We start from the raw sequence: 21,662 nt of genomic DNA on the forward strand, positions 1-21,662 counted from the left end.
TTTTTTATGAAATAGCACCGTTCTAGGTGGTAAGAGCAAAGAAATACAAAATAAATTTCGACACGTATAAATAAAGCTACCCTATTGCTCCATCTGGCCCCGCAACTAGGGCATCAGCGGACACCTTGCGAGATCCCTTGCCACGTCCACTCGACACCTGGTCAACTCGGATCCCGTTTCCCCGCTGGCTCCCCCGAGCCTCCCCTAATTCGCTGGGGCTTGCACGAATCCGCACGAGGACTGGTCCCAAAGAGGCGAGGGGCTGGGACCAGAAATCCGCATAATTCCTGGCGGAAGAGAGTCGCCCGGAGCGTGGCGTATTTCCCCCAATTTCGTTAGCGCCTGCACAGCCACACGCGCGGCCGACGCAGCGGGGGAGGCTCTCTCGCTCTCTCTGGCGCGGGGCGGCAGAGGAGGAGGGCGAGTTTTGCAGCGATCATCGACTTGGAGGACGGCGCAGTCGCCCAGGAGCCGAGTCGACTCGAAATCGCCCCTCGCTGCTCCCTGTTCCCGTGCTCCCAGCTACTCCTCCGCCCTCCACCCTTCGCCCTGCCGCCTCCGCGGCCGCCACCGCCGCGAAGGGAGCATCAGTGGTAGCGGCAGCAGCAGCGGCAGCGACACAAACGGCCACCTCCGCTGGTTCCCGCTGCTGGTGCGCGACTATGCCGCAGTAGCGGTCCTCGCCTCCTGGCTACTCTCTGCCCCCGTATAGATTTTCAATTAGTGCGACGGCGGAACGCGGAAAATAATGTGCTCAGCCGACAACACCTGCTGACCGTTCCTCTCCTGTCTCGCGAAGGTCGACCACCGCGTCGACGTAGGTGCCGCGATCGCGTCCGAGAAACTGCGGGACGGACACGGGCACGGGGTGAGGATCGATCCCCCTTCTCGAGCGTGTGCGTGGAGAGAGTACAGTGCTAACGCGGCGGACCTGGTCGACGATGCCTGGTCAGTGACGGGACCCCGAGCAGGGAATCGCGCGTGTCCATGGTCGATGGGACGAGGATGACGGCTGACGTGATACGTGGCACCCTGGTGTCCAGGCTGCTCGCGCTCCTCGCGTTCCTGCTTCACTCAGGTAGGCGCTGGATCAAGCTACTTCGCCTGCCGAGGTTAGCGTTCCTCAGGCTCCTAGCGGATTCACGGCTGACTGGTCACGCGACGAGCAGGACGTTTCCCTACGCCTGCAAGCGGCAACTCTTCTCGCGACCCCCATTTCCTTGGGGCAGTCTCCCTGACCCATCTGGTCGCTCAGCCGAGAATCATGTTCCTCTCGGCTCAGAGCCACAGCTTTGGCGCTTCCTACGCGGGGCTCCTAGTCTCTTTGCTTCGCCCCGCAAAGCTGTTCTCCGATAAACACTTGCCGCCCCACGATATTGGGATCGTCGGTGCCGGAACGATACCCGGCTGTTCGCATTGTTTGCACGTTTGCACGCTTCCGATCTACGCGTCTGCCAGGTGGACAATGGGCTCGTGGCACCCGAGCGGCATCGATCTCCGTCCCAAGCGTGCAATTTGCGTAATCTAGATGCCCTAAGTGCGACCGTCGTGCTTCTTCCACTAGGAAATCACTCGTCGGGCAAACACCGGGCTTCGATTCCACTTGGCCAACCGATTACGCCCCTCCAACCCGCTTTTATCAGCCCCTGGACAATCGGATCTACCCCGCGAACCACTCCTCCGTGAAAACTTTGGAGTTTCTCTCGATTTTACTCGGGATATTAGACTCCAAGTTGGACCCACTCCGTGCGTCTCCTTCATTTAGGTCATCTCAGGCCCAGCTTGGGTCAAGCTTCCATCCCCAAAAAATGTGCCGCGGCGGTGTGTCGTATCGCGAGAGCAGCGCGCTGTAAAAATAGTTGCCGCAACAAAATGGGCCACGGGCTCTGCCATTGTTCGCCGGCCTACCCCGGCCGTTAAACGAGCAAGCGAATTATTCCCAGGGAGGAACCGCTTCGAGGGTGTCCGCGGAATTAAAAGCCTACATTCCCGGCGCACCAATTTCCTCGGAGCCCGCGAGGAGAGCCGCAGTAATACGGTAACCAACAGACATTTAGATAGGATCCGCTTTGTCGAGGATAGAAATGGGATTCCCCGGGACGCGCGAGTCCTCGAGGATAAGCGGGCGACTGGATAAATTCCGGCCCCGAATAAAACTTTCCGCCGCGGAGATACCGTCTCGCGATATTCCGCGAACTTTCTGCCATTCGACGACCTACATCCGCGGCAGCGTTCAATCTCACCCTAACACCCTTCCGTAACACAGAATCGAGCCTGCCGCTGTTATTCGCTGTTCTCGAATTAATTGCCCGGGGGGCATTGATAAAGAATCCGATAGGCGCTGAGCGGAAGAAAGGCGGGCGCCGTTCGCTTAACAGAAGCCGAGCCAGCGTTCAGGCTGTCGCGGACCCAGAAATTAAGGGGAATTAGAGGGTACGGCGAAACCACCATTATCTACTTAAGGGGTCTTCCTAGTGTAACGGCTGAAAGAAACTTAATTTTTTAGGGATTTCAAAATAGAAACGAGTATTGCGCGTGTCGTTTTGCACGTTTGTTGCTTTAATCTATGAACTTTTACGGATATAAAAAAAAAAATTTGTTGGTCAAACACAAAATTCTAGAAGATTGGTATGTAATCTGTAGACGCGTGGCTATCGTCTGAACTAGCACAATGAAAAAATATTGAGAAACAAAGAAATGGTAATGTCTTAAAAATGTTTTTTCAATTTTAGCAAAAAAATTATGGTTTCGTTGACCGTGGTAATTTAATTTCGCAAATATTTGCAAAATTCTTGTTCGAGCGATAAAGTAACGAGTTCTGAGTATGCCTGATATATTTGAAGTGGAGCGGGACTTTTGGTTTTTTGGCTATCAGGTCTGGCATCCGGAAGGATATTGCTCTCTTCGCGGTGCCCCTGTTCCGTTACAAATTGATATCTTTACTTACAAATTTTGTTTTATAGTCTTGAAAGGTGATACAATAAAGCAGCAAAAGTACAAAATTCTGTTTTTAATTTCAGAAGAATTAATTAATTAATTTGTAGTCAGTAGACTCTTTACCCATTTGTGGGTACACAAGGAAATAAGTTGAAAATCTGCTTAACCGCCTTTATTATACACATCTTAAGTCATTTCAAGCTATTTTTCCTTTTCTTTCTTTTTTTCGAAATGGCACTTTAGGCGCGCTTTTCTGGGAACCACGGTTTCCAAATTGGTTCGAAGCATAACTTAAACAAATTTTATTCGGTTCACTGGAATTTTTTACAGTAGCCTCTAAACTGCATTCTCCATAAAAATACAATTTTGCTGAATTTCGCCCATTGCAACGCAAAAAGAAAAAAAAAGCAACTATGTATTAATCTAACGCAATATGATGGTGTAATAAAGACGTATTATTATTAATATACGTCCACCATCACGTCCATTTTCAGCTTGAAAGCTGCTCTTAACATTAAAAGTTTCAACAAAACGTAAAATCAATAGTTTGGAGTCTACCATAAGAATTTCAAGTGAATCGAATACAATTTGTTTAAGTTATGCTGCAATCCAATTTGAAAAACGTGGTTCCAAGAAAAACGCGTTTAAAGTGCCATTTTGAAAAAAAAAAACACAAAAACAAAAATAGCTTGAAACTACTTAAGGTGTGTCTAATAATTGCGGTTAAACACCTTTTCGACTTATTTCTTTGTTTACCCACAAACAATTGCCAAAGGTACACTACGTTTTTGTGCCGCTACAGTGTTGTTGAGCGTGAAAAATACAATTATTGAATTCGAAGCGTTTCCTGGGCCTGTGCTTCGTCAATCCGCACGTGGCAAAACACTTGAGCCGACCGTCCGGGCCTAAAATCTTGGGACGTAACTATTTACCAGCGGTGCCGTGAAATATGGGCTATTGGGCCGAGTCAAGACCGCGTATCTCTAGACGACATAAACAAACGGAGTCGCGCCGTTCGATGCGATTTCGTGGAACTCAGTTTCCCTTTCCGGTGCGTTTCGTCGCCCAATGCCACAATCATTTACAGCCAATAGGCAATAGTCTACCACCTCTTATTTTTTAAGACACACCCCTGCAAGGGCTTTCAAAGGCTTGGTAGAGCCTGAATGCAACTTGGAAAACCAGATCGAACAAAACCTCTGTACTATCATCATCGACAGAATTGCATTCAGCATTCTGAGACACTACCAGCGCACATTATAACTTTACCAAAATTCAAGTGTACAAGTATTTTCATTCAATTTTATCAGAATATATTTTAAGTGTTACGTTGTTACGCGCTACAGTGTCAGTTTGATTTCACCACTGTCCTTCCACATACCTCAATCACCGTTCAATTAGTGAACTCTTGCGGTGGAAAAAACCGCAAGGAATGTGACATTGTGTCGTCGGAGTCTTACAACCTCCAAAGAACAAGTCGACATTTTGGCCACAACATTTTGGTCCTTCGAGCCGGATACAAGTGCCTGGAGAGCCTTGATTCGCGCCTATCTGTACAACATATCCAGTGCTGTGGGAAGGACAGCATACGTCATCGCTGAGGAGCCCAGCAACCAGAGAAAGGGACTCGGCAGATCACCTCATCGTCAAGGGACCCAGCAGCTGAGGGACAACGACACCAGGTCGTTGCATCCTCGCATAACTCATCGGCGTCAGGAGCGATACCTGAGCACCAGGGGTCGGCGGAACCAGCATCACAGCTGTGCCGAATCTACGGCACGGACAGCGTCGAGAGCCAACATCGAGGACGTTGTTACCAGCCTCATTCGCATCGCCTATCATTGACAAGCCGTGTGGACCACCGGAGACTGCGACCACGTAAGTCGCATTCAGTTGTTGTTTGTGAGTCACCTATCAAACTAGTCCTATTATCTCATTCCCGTGTATCTATCGCGGTAAAATCTCGCCATGGCACCGAGCTTGGAAGAACGCCAGAAAACCTTAAAGTTGAAACGTGAAGCATTCAAATTAGAATTAGAAACCTTTCAACTACTGATAGACAGTACCGAAGCTGGAGATTCGGGCAGTCAAATTCAGGTGCATTTTGACGACCTCGAAAGTGAGTATATGTCGTTCAATAAGGCGCAAGCGGAGTTAGATTCCGCGGACACCACCGGGGAATTAATGCGCGAAAGAATAGCTCTCAAATCCGCGTTCATTACATGTAAAGCACGCGCGATGGATATTTTGAATAAACTCAAACATAGTCAGCAGACTGGAAGTGCGTTGGGTGTCGAGTCACTAAGTTTACGCGCGTCGCCACAATCGGCCATGGAGTCTATCGATAAAGACGTATACTTGCCGAAAATCAATTTGCCAACCTTTGCTGGAGCATACGGGGAGTGGCCTGGATTTTCCGATCAGTTTCACTCTTCGATACACGAAAACACACGCATTACTGAGTCCAAGAAACTACTATATCTTCGTTCGTGTTTAAAGGGTGAAGCAGCGAAAGCCATAGAGTCTGTAGGAAATTCCGCGGCCAATTACAGGGTTGCCTGGGGCCTTTTAGAGAAACGGTATAATCAACCAGCTACCATTGTAACTAATCACTTGAGGGCAATCGTTGACGTACCGTTGTTGCAAAAGCCATCGTATCAGGATTTTAGAACGTTTCTTAACAGCATGGAGGCTCATTACCGCGCGTTGCAAGCTCTGCAGCAGCCTAGTGCCGATACCGTACTTGTTCATTTGATAGTGTCTAAATTAGATGAAGAATCCGCCCTGAAGTGGAAGGAGCGCATGCGTGGCATTGCGTTTCCTAGTGTAGACGAGTTATTTGATTTTTTGCATGATCGGTATCAGACGATCGAACCCATCGGAGGGGGGGAACCCGCTGCTGGGGCTTCTGCCGTGGCTTCTGCCGTGGCTCCTGCTGTGGCACCTGCTACCAAAGCTCAGGGAACGGTTCGAAACCGTCAAGGTTTCCAAAATTCTAATAAACCTGCAGTAAGGGAATTACGATCAATTAGGCAAGTTCATTCTACCCAGAACGTGATATTATGCGGTTTTTGTCGAGAGCCACATTTTTCGCAAAATTGCAGCAAACTCTTAAGTCTTTCTGTGCCAGAAAGATCAAAATTAGTGAAGGAAAACCATCTTTGTTTTAACTGCTTACGGCCAAACCATTCGGTGAAGGACTGTCAGGCAAGTACCTGCCGACGATGTCATAAACGGCATCACACTCTATTGCACGTAGACCCTACCCCCGTACCTTCAGCTGTACAGGTAAACAATACCTGTTCGGTAATAAATGCTCGGCCGACGGTAATTTTGTGTACGGCGGTCATCGACATTGTAGACGGATTCGGGAAAACACACAAATGCAGGGTGCTATTAGATTCATGCGCCGAATCGCATTTTCTGTCGGAAAGAATGTGCAGGCAACTCAATCTACCCACAGAAGCAGTAAATATACCTCTTTGTGGCACAAACGCTATGCAGTCGGCTAGCACTAAAGTCACTCGAGCACAAATTAAATCGCGAAACTCTCGTTATTCAGAAAATGTAACATTTTTGATAGTTCGGGAAGTTTCACAACCGTTACCTCATGACTTGATTGACAGACAAACGTTGAAGATTCCGGTGGGGATACATTTAGCAGATCCAGATTTCCATATGACCGGTAACATAGATGGAATTCTTGGTGGTCAATTCTTCTGGGACTTGATGTGCATTGGCCGAATAGTTCTCGCGAATCAATGCACTAAATTACAAAAAACTCAACTCGGTTGGATAGTGGTTGGGCATGTACCAGATCAACCATCAACTCAATCAGCTACTTGCAATTTGACGCTTAGCGATCTTCAATCGGACATGCACAAATTTTGGAACCTTGAGGAATGCCCGTCCGTTAAATTGTTGTCTCCCGAAGAACAAGCGTGTGAAACTCACTATACTTCCAATACGATTCGCGACGCAGTGACCGGTCGATACACAGTTGGCCTTCCTTTTAACGATCAGAAGGAGAAGCTGGGTGAATCACGTCAAATAGCAGTGAATCGATTTCTGTCTTTAGAACGATCTCTTAATAAACGTCACGCTATCAAGGTTCAGTATGTCGAATTCCTTAAGGAGTACGAACGGTTAGGACATATGACAGAAGTTACGGACGAGAGCACCGAAGGTATCTATCTGCCTCATCATCCAGTGGTCAAAGACAGTAGCCTGACCACAAAGGTCAGAGTGGTGTTTGATGCATCGGCGCGTTCATCATCCGGTGTGTCGTTGAATGAGACTTTAATGGTGGGACCGACGATCCAAGATGATCTGGTCAGTATAATCACGCGGTTTCGGTTACATAAATACGTGCTAACCGCCGATATCGCAAAAATGTATCGGCAAGTCGATTTGCGCGCTGTAGATCGGAAATACCAAAGGATCCTATGGCGTGAGAACTCTAACCAACCGATAAAAACGTACGAATTGAATACGGTGACGTACGGGACGGCGTCAGCTCCCTTTTTAGCTGTCAGAACTCTTCACCAATTAGCGCACGACGAGATTGGCAATCATCCAATAGCTGCAAGCGCGTTTCTTAGAGACTTTTATGTTGACGACGTGCTTACGGGAGCGGATTCATTTGACGAGGCTATGTTGCTTAGAAATGAGTTGATTCGGTTAGCCGCGAAGGGAGGATTTCAACTTCGGCAGTGGGTATCAAATGAACCGCGTTTGCTCGAATCATTCCTGGATGCTAGTGTCCATGACCACATGGTGTTAGACGCGTCTGATGACAAAAAGACGCTGGGGTTGTATTGGAAGGCTGAACGGGATGTTCTGGGGTACACCATTAAGCAGGTAGAACCTTTACAGAAGGTCACCAAACGAACCATTTTATCACGCATTGCCCAACTCTTCGACCCTTTGGGGTTACTAGGCCCTGTTATTGTGCAGGCTAAGATTTTGATGCAAAATCTCTGGAAATGCAACCTCGACTGGGACGAGTCGGTCCCAGTAGACATTTATGGGGCATGGGTCAATTTTCAGTCACAATTGCCTTTAATACAGAGCGTTCATATTCCTAGGCGCGTTATTTCCGATGGTCACACACATTTGCAGCTACACGGATTTTGCGATGCTAGTGAACAAGCGTACGGTGCTTGCATATATATTCGCTCGACGCGTGACGGTCAAGGGTACAGCGCACAACTCGTTTCTTCAAAATCAAAAGTTGCACCTTTAAAAACTCAATCATTGCCGCGATTGGAATTGTGCGGTGCGGTATTGCTGATCAAATTATACAACATAATTATCAAAGCCATAAACCTTTCATTTGAAAAAGTAGTGTTTTGGTCGGATTCGACGATCACGCTGCAATGGATACGTACTGCACCGCATACGCTCAAGACGTTTGTTGCAAATAGAGTTAGCCAGATACAGCAGCATAGTGCTCCAAGTCAGTGGTTGCATGTGCCTTCAGAACACAACGCTGCAGATATATTATCACGGGGGTCCAACATCCAAGACTTTCTTATGGCCACTAGTTGGTTCACCGGACCCCGTTGGCTATCTCAGTCAGAAGACACTTGGCCGCATTATGACATGCAGCCGATAGACATTCCCGAGAAACGAAAGGTTGTGGTGTTACACGCAACGACCAATGCAGAGGTTCAATTGTTGGAGAAATTTTCTTCATTTATACTTTTACAACGCGTTATAGCGTATTGTCTTAGATTTTATTACAATGTCTGTCATAAGCCGAAGCGTGGAGGGCCTCTCACTACGAATGAGTTAACACAAGCACATTTTAGAATAATACGGTTACTTCAGAGATTGGTATTTACGAAGGAAATTCACGATCTTTCCAATAGTGAAATTACTAAATGCGGAACTCGATTCACCGCATTAGGTCCATTTTTGGATGAAGATGGACTTTTGAGAGTAGGTGGGAGATTGAAGCATGCACTACTGCCTTATTCAGTTAAACATCCCTTATTATTACCTCAAAACCACTTCCTTACGGAGTTAATAATCCGGGAAATTCATGTAAAACACGGTCACATTGGGGCGCGAGGCACGTTGCACGCGGTGCGTCAGAAATATTGGCCTGTTAACGGTATGATAACGGTCAAGTCTGTTCTTCGGAAATGTATTACGTGTCATAAACTCACGGCCATAGTTCCTCAATATCCAATTGGCCAACTTCCGAGGGACAGAGTTGTATTGAACCGACCGTTTTTGGTGACGGGGGTTGATTACTGCGGTCCGTTTCTCATAAAGGAAAAGAAGCTTCGAAATACAAAGAAAGTCAAAACTTATGTGGCAGTGTTCGTGTGCTTCAGCACTAAGGCAGTGCATTTAGAACTCGTTAGTGACATGACGTCGGACGCCTTTCTTGCTGCATTGAAGCGGTTTTTTGCTAGACGAGGGAAGTGTACCGATTTGTATAGTGACAATGGAACTAATTTCATTGGTGCAAGCCGCGAATTGCAAAGGATACATAATGCAATTCTTGTTCAGGATCCTAAGGATCACTTTCAAAAATATTTATCGGAGCAAAACGTTCGTTGGCACTTTATTCCTCCGCGTGCTCCCCATTTCGGTGGATTATGGGAAGCTGCAGTCAGGTCAATGAAACATCATCTCATGCGTATTGTGGGAAACGCTGTGCTCACGTTCGAGGGGTTCACAACATGTCTCGCGGAAATCGAAGCAATTCTTAATTCTCGACCGCTAACTCCATTATCATCTGACCCGAACGACCTCAGTCCACTAACTCCTGGTCATTTCCTGATAGGTGACTCGTTAACGAGCACTCCTGAGTGCGATCTTACAAGTGTCAAAACAGGTCGACTCTCATCTTGGCAACACATCCAGCAACTTCGACAGCATTTTTGGTCAAGATGGTATAAGGAATACCTGAATGAGCTGATCGTCAGGAAGAAATGGCATGATGGACGAACGACCCAGATCACGGAGGGAATGCTGGTCGTCTTGAAGGAAGACAACACACCTCCATTATGTTGGCCTATGGGACGAATTGTCGCTACTCATCCTGGTGAGGATGGTGTTGTTCGAGTGGCGACTGTGAGAACTTTAACCGGGGATTACAAGCGGAGCGTTAAGAGATTAAGTCCCTTACCTGTAAATGATGATTGAGACATTACCTTTGATTACTAGTCTGTAGAACATTATGTAACCGTAGTTGATAATCAATTATCCTTAGTCGGTCTGAATGATCGGGTTTTTAGTTATCACTCTATATATGCTTTAATATATGCTTTAATGTATGCTTCACATATATAATGGTTTGTTCAACGTATGCACGATTTTTGCACTGAGTCGTATTGTGTGTGGAGGCTAATTCTAGTACACGTAGAACCGGGAAAGGGTATTCGGGTTCATTGGAAAGCATTGTTTGTATGTACGCGTTTTCTACAGGTTATTGAACGTGGCCGTTCAAGAGGGGGCGGCATGTTGAGCGTGAAAAATACAATTATTGAATTCGAAGCGTTTCCTGGGCCTGTGCTTCGTCAATCCGCACGTGGCAAAACACTTGAGCCGACCGTCCGGGCCTAAAATCTTGGGACGTAACTATTTACCAGCGGTGCCGTGAAATATGGGCTATTGGGCCGAGTCAAGACCGCGTATCTCTAGACGACATAAACAAACGGAGTCGCGCCGTTCGATGCGATTTCGTGGAACTCAGTTTCCCTTTCCGGTGCGTTTCGTCGCCCAATGCCACAATCATTTACAGCCAATAGGCAATAGTCTACCACCTCTTATTTTTTAAGACACACCCCTGCAAGGGCTTTCAAAGGCTTGGTAGAGCCTGAATGCAACTTGGAAAACCAGATCGAACAAAACCTCTGTACTATCATCATCGACAGAATTGCATTCAGCATTCTGAGACACTACCAGCGCACATTATAACTTTACCAAAATTCAAGTGTACAAGTATTTTCATTCAATTTTATCAGAATATATTTTAAGTGTTACGTTGTTACGCGCTACAGTGTCAGTTTGATTTCACCACTGTCCTTCCACATACCTCAATCACCGTTCAATTAGTGAACTCTTGCGGTGGAAAAAACCGCAAGGAGTGTGACATTGTGTCGTCGGAGTCTTACAACCTCCAAAGAACAAGTCGACATTTTGGCCACAACAAGTGTTACCCCTTAAAAGCGCCCGCCGTTCGGGGTGCCCTCTGAAAAACGCAATCGGGCCGCGAGGTATAATCAGCTTGTTCAGAGAATTAGGAAGGGGGGCTGTATTGTTTTATTTCGAGCGAGTCGCGAATCTTTATTGGAAATTGAGCCAATTAGAGTATCTGGAATTAACGACCTATCGTAACACCGTTTCGCGAGGCTACTGGCGACGGTTACGTGGTCGTTCCCATTTTTAAACGAACGTGACATCACGGCCTGCCCTGGCCGCTTTACGCGCCCGTATATCTGCTCGTTTCCTTGATTGGGACTGCTCCGAGGAGCGGTTAACTGGCGACGGGTGGAGGCTCGCGTGACGCCTGGAAAAAGTGTGTCCGGAGCTATCGTTTCCTCATCGAGAGCGAGCGTCGCGGGGCTGCATACTCGCGGGACGGTGCTCGAAATTGCCGCGACTTTGGGATGACATACCATGACGAGGTAATTAGATTTTGAGATGGAGCCGCGTCCAGAATACAGTAAATTCTCGTTATAAGCTCACTTCGACTATGCGTTGTATGGTCGGTCGCTATTCCCACGATTTCTTGGAAACCTTGAAAGAAAGGGTCCCCCCTCTCTCTCGCTCTCTGGTTCTCTCATTCTGGACCGAAGTATTCCACGAAATGGGGGGACTAGAGTTTGAATTATCCGAATATTCAAATAATTCGGATAGTTTCATCTAATCTTCAAATCTCAAGTTCGAATTCTCTGGTATTTGAATCTCCAGTTCGAATTCTCTGGTATTCGAATCTGAAGTTCGAATTCTCTGGTATTCGAATCTCAAGTTCGAATTCTCTGGTATTCGAATCTCAAGTTCGAATTCTCTGGAATTCGAATCTCAAGTTCGAATTCTCTGGAATTCGAATCTCAAGTTCGAATTCTCTGCAATTTGAATCTCAAGTTCGAATTCTCTGGTATTCGAATCTGAAGTTCGAATTCTCTGGAATTCGAATCTGAAGTTCGAATTCTCTGCAATTCGAATCTCAAGTTCGAATTCTCTGGTATTTGAATCTCAAGTTCGAATTCTCTGTAATTCGAATCTCAAGTTCGAATTCTCGGGTATTCGAATATGTAGATTATTCGAATCTCAAGTTCGAATTCTCAGGTATTCGAATATCAAATTCGAATTCTCTGGTATTCGAATATTCGAATGTCAAGTTCGAATTCTCAGGTATTCGAATATTCGAATCTCAAGTTCGAATTCTCTGGTATTCGAATATTCGAATCTCAAGTTCGAATTCTCAGGTATTCGAATATATAAATTATTCGAATCTCAAGTTCGAATTCTCTGGTATTCGAATCCCAAGTTCGAATTCTCAGGTATTCGAATCTCAAGTTCGAATTCTCAGGTATTCGAACATACAGATTATTCGACTATTCGTTACAGCCCTAATAGTGGCGCGCACACGACGTAGAGTTAAACTGCACTCACAGCGCGAGGTTCCCAAGTCCACACTCCTTCTGGTAGGCCTACCCCCGCTCCGCCTGGCAGATCCCTCGTAGCAGATTGCCGCTGTTTAAGCTCTCCTCGGGACAAAATTTTATTCCCAGCAGCAGGCGACGCCTCTAAATTCCCTGCAACGACTGCGTGGCAGAAAATTCGATAATTCGAGGCTGGGCGAAAAAATACCGCCCGAGCACGCGAGCTGGAAATTAACGGTCGCGGCGCAGTTGTAGCCGTTTAATTCGCGGCATAAGCGCGGGCGGCGATAATACGGTCGGCAAATAATCAGGGTATATATCCGGCTGCTGATTAACCTCCCATCTCGACAGGTCCGTCCAGCCCCCGTCCGATTGCCTTTAATTAAATCGACCGTGTCCGTGTCCGTCACGAGCACGTGCGGGGGAGGCGGCCGCGTCGCGCAGTGTCGCCGGGCGTCCTACCCTCTCGACAACCCGGCAAGATACAACAACCGGCGAGCGCGAGCGTTTCATTAACGACCAGCCCGCCGCGAGAATCGCCCCTCGGCGCTCCGAAATTGGCCGCGTTTAAGAATTGAATGCCCTCCCGCGGAAAATGGCACGACGTCCTCCACTATCCCTGCTAATAATCTCGCCCGGGAGACGGGACAGGAGCGGCGCGTCTCAGATCCTCTTATGAAGGACTTTCAGCGACGTCTCCAAGAGTCCGGTTAATACCGTTTTATTGGCAGCTTCAATATTTTATTAGCTATTTCGGAAGACTCTTCTGCCTCGGGAGGAGTTAATGGCGTCTTATAAATGGGCTCGGAGGGCCCGATCTCTTCCATACGGTGCCAAGCTTCCCGTCGTCCATTTTAGAAGCGCGAAATATTGATCTTCAACGCGGCAAGATACGTTTTGCCGTATATATATATATATGGAGCGGCCGGGGGAGAGCGCTTCCGATAAATGTAACCGGGGCTGACGAGACTTATCCAAAAATACGACAACAGGTACGGCCTGGCCGAGATAGGATGTTACAAATCTCGTCTGCAACGGCGCAAGGCGTCGATCCGCGGATTTATGATCCCCGCAGACTATGCGCCAGATTCCTACCGCTCGAAATAGAATTCTAAAGGGCACCATCCGCGATACGATCCTTCCGCATTTCGCCAGGAATCAGAATCCGACTTCCAGCGCAGGTGACCGACATCCGCGCCGAGCAGTCTAAGTCGGTTCGGAAAATTTCGGTGTCCGAAATTCCCGGCCGAAACCGGCCAGCGAATGCTGGTGGAGGTTTCGTTTGAGATCCCGCGGAACGAGTTCTATCGGGGTGAAATCGGCTGGCTGTTACGCGCGAATTCGAGGGCAGCGATGGGAGGGACGGGGGCCATTAATTAAGCCCACTCGAAAAACTGCAACTGCGCGCGGGAGTGGTGTTTAGTGCGCCCGTACGCGTTGTGAACAATCGCGGGATAATGGTGGATAGGAATAATAGAAAATAAAAGGGGGAGGGTTGAGCCCCCGGTACGGTTTTAACACTTGACGCTCGCCGCTTTTGCAATTTACATCGTCGAATCGGCTGAATATCGACTGGAAATCGCTGATTTTCCGCCCCCTCGACGGCGCGCATTCTGGGAGGCTCGATGGAGCATCGATGAACGGAAATTCGCTAATTCCGTGCCGCTGACGACGATACAATTTAATTGTTCCCTATCGTTTCCAATAACGTCCGCCCCGCTCTCTCTCTCTCTCCCCCTCGCTTATTCCCGCTGCCTGCCCTCTGTGTTTAAAGGTGAAGTCGATTGGAATTGCAGAAAATGCCCGATTAACTGCCGCCGGCCTACTGCTGCAGTTTTCCGTTCCCGCGATTGTCGTCGCGAGTATTCCTGCTCGACCGGATAATTTTAAGAAGCTTAAGTCGTAAGAGGATTAGAATACAGTTGGCAGAGTAGTTACAGACGTTCGCCCGGCATCGCCGTTCCCTGTTTAGCGAAAACGCCGGGACCTGGGATCGCCGGTTCGGCTCCGCGAGATGGAGCTTCGGTCGGTTCGGATGACCGAAACGGAATGCCTAAGTTGACGAACGCCGCGCGGGTAGAGTGGCCCAGATTCGCTTGCGTTTAAGAGGTTAGGTCACCTTGGAGGCCCGAAAATCATATCTCAATTTGGGAATTTTTTTCGGGCGAAATTAGAAAGTAAATGAAGAAACTTTTTTAGGGGCTATGTTCTACGTGCCATATGGCGTATAAAAAAATTGTAACTATTTTTTTTTAACAAAATGGCGTTGCTGGCGCTGTTCCATTCTTGCCGTATAATTTGACGTAAGATAAAAACCGAAAATTTTCATTATTTACAGGATATTTAATACAGAAGTACATAGCGATTTATCGAAATATTAAATTGTGTCTAAAATTGCCTGCAGCAAAAATAGTGAATCGTAAAATCCGTACGTATTTCTGTAGGAAATCGATTAGAGAAAATGCTATAAAAATTTCAAGCGAATCGATAAAAAATTGTTCAAGTCACGCTGCCAGCCATCCTGATAAAAAAGTGACGACACATAACTCGGCCATTCTCTAATACCTCTGTACAACATTTAGACAACAAATTCATTAATTCATGCCCCAATCTTAAGCAGCATAGAAATAACCAAACTCGTAGTATCGTAAAAAAATTCGTCTAAATAGTTTGGTGCTGTTTTGAGCGACTAAGGGTGGCGTAACCGCTTAAGGAGGGATTCTCGCGTAACAGCCCCCGAAAATGATTTTTTCTTTAACAAACTACTGTTATTATTGCATTAAACTCAATTGGGATATAAGGAGGCATCCTTAAACTTGCAGAAAATATTTTTTTTTATGCCGAACCTGCTTATTATCGACCAACAGTTTTTTCAAAAAGAATTCTTAACTATCAGTTACTTTTGAGGCTGTTAGACGATAATCCCCCCTTAACGAACCAAAGAGTCTCGTCGAAGGTACAAGCGGGGTGGTTTCCAGGTATCCTGGCCCTTCGGATGACCGCGCTCCAGATACCGCAGCACGTGGTGCTGAACGAGACGGTTCGAATGCAGTGCAACTTCAACCTGGACAAGGAGCTGCTGTACTCGGTGAAGTGGTACAAGGACGGCCACGAGTTTTATCGCTACGTGCCTAGGGACGTGCCCACTGTGCAGACGTTCAGCGTGCCCGGGGTGAACGTGAACGTGAGTCCCGGAAGCCTCACCGACTATGTCGCGATTGTCAACCGCGGCTCCTCCGCTTTCAGATACACAACTCCACGGAGAGGTCGGTGGTGCTGAGCAACGTGAACCTGACCAGCTCGGGGAGGTACAGGTGCGAGGTGTCCGCGGAGGCCCCAGCCTTCCAAACAGTGTCTGACCACGCGGACATGATCGTAGTCGGTAAGGGAGAGTTTGCGAGTCGCGAGCCCAGAGGGAGGGTGAGCCTGACGAATTAGCGACGAGGAAATTGCCATTCATTTCAGTTCTGCCCGACGAAGGGCCACGAATAACGGGCGGCAGGTCCCGCTACCAGGTGGGGGAGATCGTTCGTATGAACTGCACGTCCGCACCCTCGAAACCAGCCGCCCTATTGACTTGGTTCATCAACGGCGACCCGGTAAGCAGCCAGCAATAAAGCCCAACGGCTTCCATATCGCCTCGGTAACCATCGAAAGGGGCCGTTCATTTTCAATCGGTTATAGCGCACCTTCGTCCTCGCCAGGGTGTGGAGACTTTAAGGGATTCCTAGCTCTTTAGAAGCTACCTCCGCAGATTTCGCTTAAAGAACTCTTATGAAAACAATCGAACTGCGTTTCAGGCCGATACTCAGTACCTGAAGGGGCCCCACATCACCGCCGTGGACGAAAAGGGGCTGGAGACCGCGGTGCTGGGCTTGGAGTTCCGCGTCGCCAACAAACACTTCAAACGGGGCGACATGAAGCTCAAGTGCTTGGCCACAATAGCCACTGTCTACCTGCAGAGCAACGAGGAGAGCGTCGAAGGAGACGAGAGGATCCTGAAAGCGCCCGTAATGGAGAGCCGCGAGACCAGGGCGCAGAGCCACACTCGTAACGATTTAACGAATGGTAAACTACCCCTCCGCTATCTATCCCCTAAATTCTAACCTTTGGTTGTTCTGTTCGCCATCCTATTGAACAGGCGCGGTTTCATTTACCAGCGGGCAAAAATCCCGCGAAATTCGTGGACGAGGGAGGGCGCACCCCGCGCGCAAATAAATCCAGTAAACTGATTTCGTTAAGGGGCTAATTGGATCGCGATTAAACGCGCGGCTCGGTCCCGTCACCCGTGCGATAAATAATTCGCCGTTTGATAACGCATTAAATCGCGATTAACGCCGCCGGGGTGGGATGAAACCGCAGCACGGGGGAGATTAACCCGCGTATCGTGTGAAAAACCAAGTCAACTGGCCCCGGCAAGAACGCTCGTTTGCACGCTGTAAAACACGAAAGCGAGCCCGATAAGAACCCTTTCGGCTAGCGGGAAAATCGTAACACGCCGTTATCGCTGATTCGATCGGGGCGAAGCAGTTCGAGAAAAGGGGCTTCTCGTAAACAGAATCGTTATTCCTAACGACAAACAGCGAGAGTCTTCATGCACAGTTCGATGCACGAGCTAGCCCCAAGTCGAATTAGGGGCGTCGAGTGGGGTGGGTGGTTGGTTTTCTTTTTCCTGGAGAAGCGGAATTTGCCTATCGATAACGGTTATTTCTGGGGTAGGTAGTATAATTCGAGTGGTGTGTTTCTGGTCTATTTCGGGAGCCATTCAGGCGGAAATATTTCCCTACGGAATTAAATTAACATCGACTCGGTTGTAGTAGTATTAGTCCAGGAATTTCTATTTATCGTTGAGTACACACCCATTATTAGTAGCGACTACTACTACACTACTATAATAGCAAATCGAGAAACTCTTTTTTTTTGTTGCTTCGCGAAAGAGGTCACCCAGTTGTGGGAATCTCCTTAAGCAATAGTATTCTTTCTTAATTCAAATGGGGCCATTTTGATGCTGGGGGGAGAGGAAGAAGTAGGCGAGAGGTGTGCGGTTGAAGGACAGAAAAGGAGAGAAAGGAAGATGCGTTTCGCCCAGGGCCTGGCTAGACGCGGGGACGTTAGGAGGTAGAACGAAACTTGTATATATACGAACCGGTAGTTGAGGGAGCGCTTGCGAGAAAGCGGGATCGGTAGAAACGCCATCTAGCGGCGAGCACGGAGGTATCGTTACAGCGTTGTTACTGAAGGACAATACTTGGACTGCTAATTATAAGAAATTCTGGTGGTATCAAGAAGCTCTGATGTTTGGTCGATTTACCGAAGGAAATTAGAATTTTAATGCTGTTAATTCGTTGTTGCAGGAAGCCAGATTGCAACGACATTAAAGTGGATGGTCGTCGTGTCGATGATCACGTGGATCGTCCTGGCGCGATAATAACGAAACACTCTTTTTCACGTTGCTTCCTAAGAGCGTAAAACGACTACGTTTAGGAGATTCGTTCCCATGGTATCTAATAATAATTTTTAAGCCGCGTAATCGTAATTAAATATCATCATATCGATAACACATGGTTAAGGCTGACGCCCAACCGATGGACGTCGACGTACCAAACAGTGGCGGATCCATAAAATATCCTTTTCTTTTCTCGGTGCAACTAAACCATAAATATTAATCTTGGTCGATTAATTGATAATATACTTTACGTTCCCCGGCGCGATGTGAATTTATAACACTTGGTACTTTCGATGGAGCTCTCTTGTTTCTGTTTCGCAGGTAGGAATGCTCAAAGCAGGGTTGGGCATTAATGAAATAAGAAATTATTTAAATAACAAATCAAATAAAAGTTACTTTAACTTTAGATGATTTCAGGAATAAAGTTGATTTATTTATTAACTTTATTCGAGATATGACGAATAACTTTTGGAACATTTATTCGACAGTTTTATTTAAATAAAATGTTTGCCCGTCTCTGGCTCAAAGTGGCTTCAGTCTTTTAAGAGAAACGAGGCACTCGGGAACTTAAACTTTCCCGGAGAAAGAATCAGCTTTCATGGATCCACCATTGGTAATAAACCAAAGTATGTTCTAGGCTCTAAATGTATTCTCGCGTGGAGAAAAAAAAGTCTCGTTTACAACATATCCGTGGAATTAAAGGGAGAAGAGAAATTGCAAGCAAAAAACAGATAAAGACAGAGAGAGAGAGAGAGAGAGAGAGAGAGAGAGAGAGAGAGAGGAGAATGAGGAACAGAGGAAGCGTGAATCCGTCTCTCCATGCATATGTGTTAGGTCGTCCAAAAGATCACAGAGTTCTTGTTGCTTTCCCACCCACTGATATACATATATACATATTATTTTTTACTAAGATTTTATAAGAGTACTTCCAGTTTCATGGCATATCATTTTTTACGGTTTAATGGAAAGATCTATGGAAAGCTTCCTTTCCCACAAGAACCTACGATTGTTTTGTACAAGCGCAACGGAAAGCAATCACGAACAATATTCTGATAGTTAGTTTCATGAACCAGCTGCTGGGTATCCATCGCTTCGAGCAAACTATTATGGATTCATTGGGATTCGTGTAAATGAAGTATTCGTTGAAATATCGTGGCTTTAAAAAAAGATTTGCACGCAGTACAGTGCTGAGATTTGAAATGAAATTCATCGGAGGCTAAAGAATATTAAGTAGGGTTAGGTTCGAAGTTAATTTTTAAATTCTCGAAACTCGACGCCCGAAGGTATGTAAAAACTCTTGAAATTCTCGAAACTGGGGAAAGTGCTGATTCTCAAATTTTTGTTTAAAGTTTTTGCATAAAGCTCTTTTCACGATTCTTTGTTTACTGATTTTATATTTTTTCGTATCTGGGTTTCCAAAGTTTCGAATCACGAAAGAGGTGCAAAGTTTCGAGCTCTCGAAACTCGAAACTGGAGTTTCAGAGGGGTTCCGAGCTCTCGAAATAGGAAACTTGGGTTTTAGAGGGGTTTCGGGGGGGGGTTCGAGCTCTCGAAACTCGAAACTTGGGTTTTAGAGGGGTTTCGAGAGCTCGAAACTCGAAACTTGGGTTTTAGAGGGGTTTCGAGCTCTCGAAACTCGAAACTTGGGTTTTAGAGGGGTTTCGAGCTCTCGAAACTCGAAACTTGGGTTTTAGAGGGGTTTCGAGCTCTCGAAACTCGAAACTTGGGTTTTAGAGGGGTTTCGAGCTCTCGAAACTCGGAACTTGGGTTCGAGAAACCCATCCTTAATGTTAAGCAATCAAAACGCAACACTTAGAAGTAATTACTTTATAACGTAGCGATAATAAAGTTGTGTATAGTGATGAATCATCGCGGCAATATGCCTGAAATGTTCGGTTCCCTGAAAGGAATTATATTTCCTTACGATCAATTCTCTCTTTGACTACAAATGGAGCATTAATTTTCGTCAACACGTTATGACGCTGTTTACACAACTGAAGCACAAAGCGTTGGTGTAATCGTCTCGTATAATTTAAATAATTCTTACGTATCTTTTTCTAAGTAATTTAAATATCGTTAAAAAAAAACTAGAATTCCTTCAAACGATACCCAGCGCTGACTTAAAGCTGCATCTCGCAACGTAAATCTCAGCTACAATCAGGGGCGGGTTTGTACAAAGGCTACAGCCTAGGGCGCCGAACTTTGAGCGCAAGAAATTCGAAAGAGATTTAAACGCAGAGGCTTGAGACATCTTTAAAAACAGTTCGCTTTTTCTTCGTCTAGCAAATTAGCAATAACTCGCACACGAGTTGTCGTATTGAATTAACTTTAAAACTGTCTCAACTCCTTTAAATTAAAATATTTGATGATCGTTAGCCTGGGGGCGCCAAATCTCCAAATCCGCCCCTGGCTACAATGATATTCAGGAGTGTATATTTTTAACTAGATTTTTATATTCAACGATCATGCGACTCAATCGTGTCCGCGTCCTAATTTCTCCATGTAACGTGATCGAAATACTCCTGTGCTAACTCGTCTCCCGCGAACACGCTCGTTTAAGTCCGAGGAATTGAGAATGGCGACGGAAGAGGCGCGCCTCGAGACGGAGATGTTAAAAAGGAACGTTTCGAAACGGGTAATAATATACTATAAGAGTGTGTCGTGTCGATGTTTTACGCGTTCGTTGCATGTTTGTGTAAAAGTTTTCATTCGCGACGTTGACCCGGGGCCCCGGAGACGTTGGCGCGCCCCTGGGGAATTGTAAATCGCACGCTCCCTTCGTTTCAAGTGGCTCTTTCTTGTGAAATTGTTAGGAAACACCATTGAAACGAACTGTACGACGTTTTACCTTCTTTTCCAAAGATAAGAACGTAGCCCGAATGATATTTCCAGGTTACAGAACAGCTGTGTTTATATAAGTTGTCTTCCCGAGCGAAACAATTCCACAAGAAAGATCGTTTCTTAAATATCGTTGGCAATGCCGTTGCTTACTGCTGGGATTCTATTCGTTACTCCATCTACCTTCCGTTACACGTACTGAAACCGAAAGCGCGCCAAATTCGAAGGCGCCAGCTGCCGACTCGAAGCGCCACTTAAATTGCTTCCTAATTGTTTTCCCTTTCTTTAAGTGCGCTTCGGGCAGCGGCGGACTTCGAGCGAGGCGCGATTAAAAGACGAAAGAAAGGGAAACGAAAGCAGAATCGCGGCGCTCGATACCTCAAGCTGAAACACGCAGCGTATCGTGATCCCAGTACTTTGTCGTATATCACATAAGCGTTTACGAGATTGTAAATATGTACATAATTTTCATCGTTATTAAAATTCAATATTATAATACCCCATCTGTCGCTCTCTTTTCCTTTCACCGCGCAAGCATGACGGGAAAACAACGAAAGACAATCACTCACCGAACATCGTGCGATTTCCCGCGCTTAAAGTTGCCAAGACGACCACAGCGTCCCAGAATGGTCCAGAAACACCACGTACAAATTGTGCATACTTTATTTCGCGACGAAAATCGAAACACCAACGCGGACTACACTCGCGACCGACAATTGAATAACACGGCGGTTTAAAAGGAAGTAAACAAAACGCGGAGCACCTTCGTTTCCGAACTCGCAACTACGACGCGTCACGTGACTCTCACTCACTCG

At 46.7% G+C, this 21,662-nt stretch overlaps 2 protein-coding genes across 2 annotated transcripts in view; one reads left to right on the plus strand and one right to left on the minus strand.

Annotated features, from left to right (window-relative positions):
- The window catches only part of LOC143376937 (uncharacterized), a 109,795-nt gene extending 88,216 nt beyond the window's left edge, over positions 1-21,579 (minus strand). Inside the window, exon 1 of the mRNA XM_076827739.1 lies at positions 21,417-21,579. Within this exon, the coding sequence (XP_076683854.1) occupies positions 21,417-21,423 (7 nt within the window). The 5' untranslated portion in view covers positions 21,424-21,579. The remainder of the gene's footprint in view (positions 1-21,416) is intronic.
- On the plus strand, positions 568-21,345 carry LOC143376936 (uncharacterized). The gene is made up of 6 exons (XM_076827737.1): positions 568-1,078; positions 15,542-15,747; positions 15,810-15,945; positions 16,029-16,162; positions 16,364-16,631; positions 17,918-21,345. Exons 1-6 carry the CDS (start codon positions 988-990, stop codon positions 17,989-17,991), a joined length of 909 nt encoding a protein of 302 aa, XP_076683852.1. The 5' UTR covers positions 568-987; the 3' UTR covers positions 17,992-21,345.
- Positions 21,580-21,662: the final 83 nt, after the last annotated feature.

This window comes from Andrena cerasifolii, chromosome 15 (genome assembly GCF_050908995.1).
Source record: "Andrena cerasifolii isolate SP2316 chromosome 15, iyAndCera1_principal, whole genome shotgun sequence".
In the NCBI taxonomy this organism is placed as follows: domain Eukaryota; kingdom Metazoa; phylum Arthropoda; class Insecta; order Hymenoptera; family Andrenidae; genus Andrena; species Andrena cerasifolii.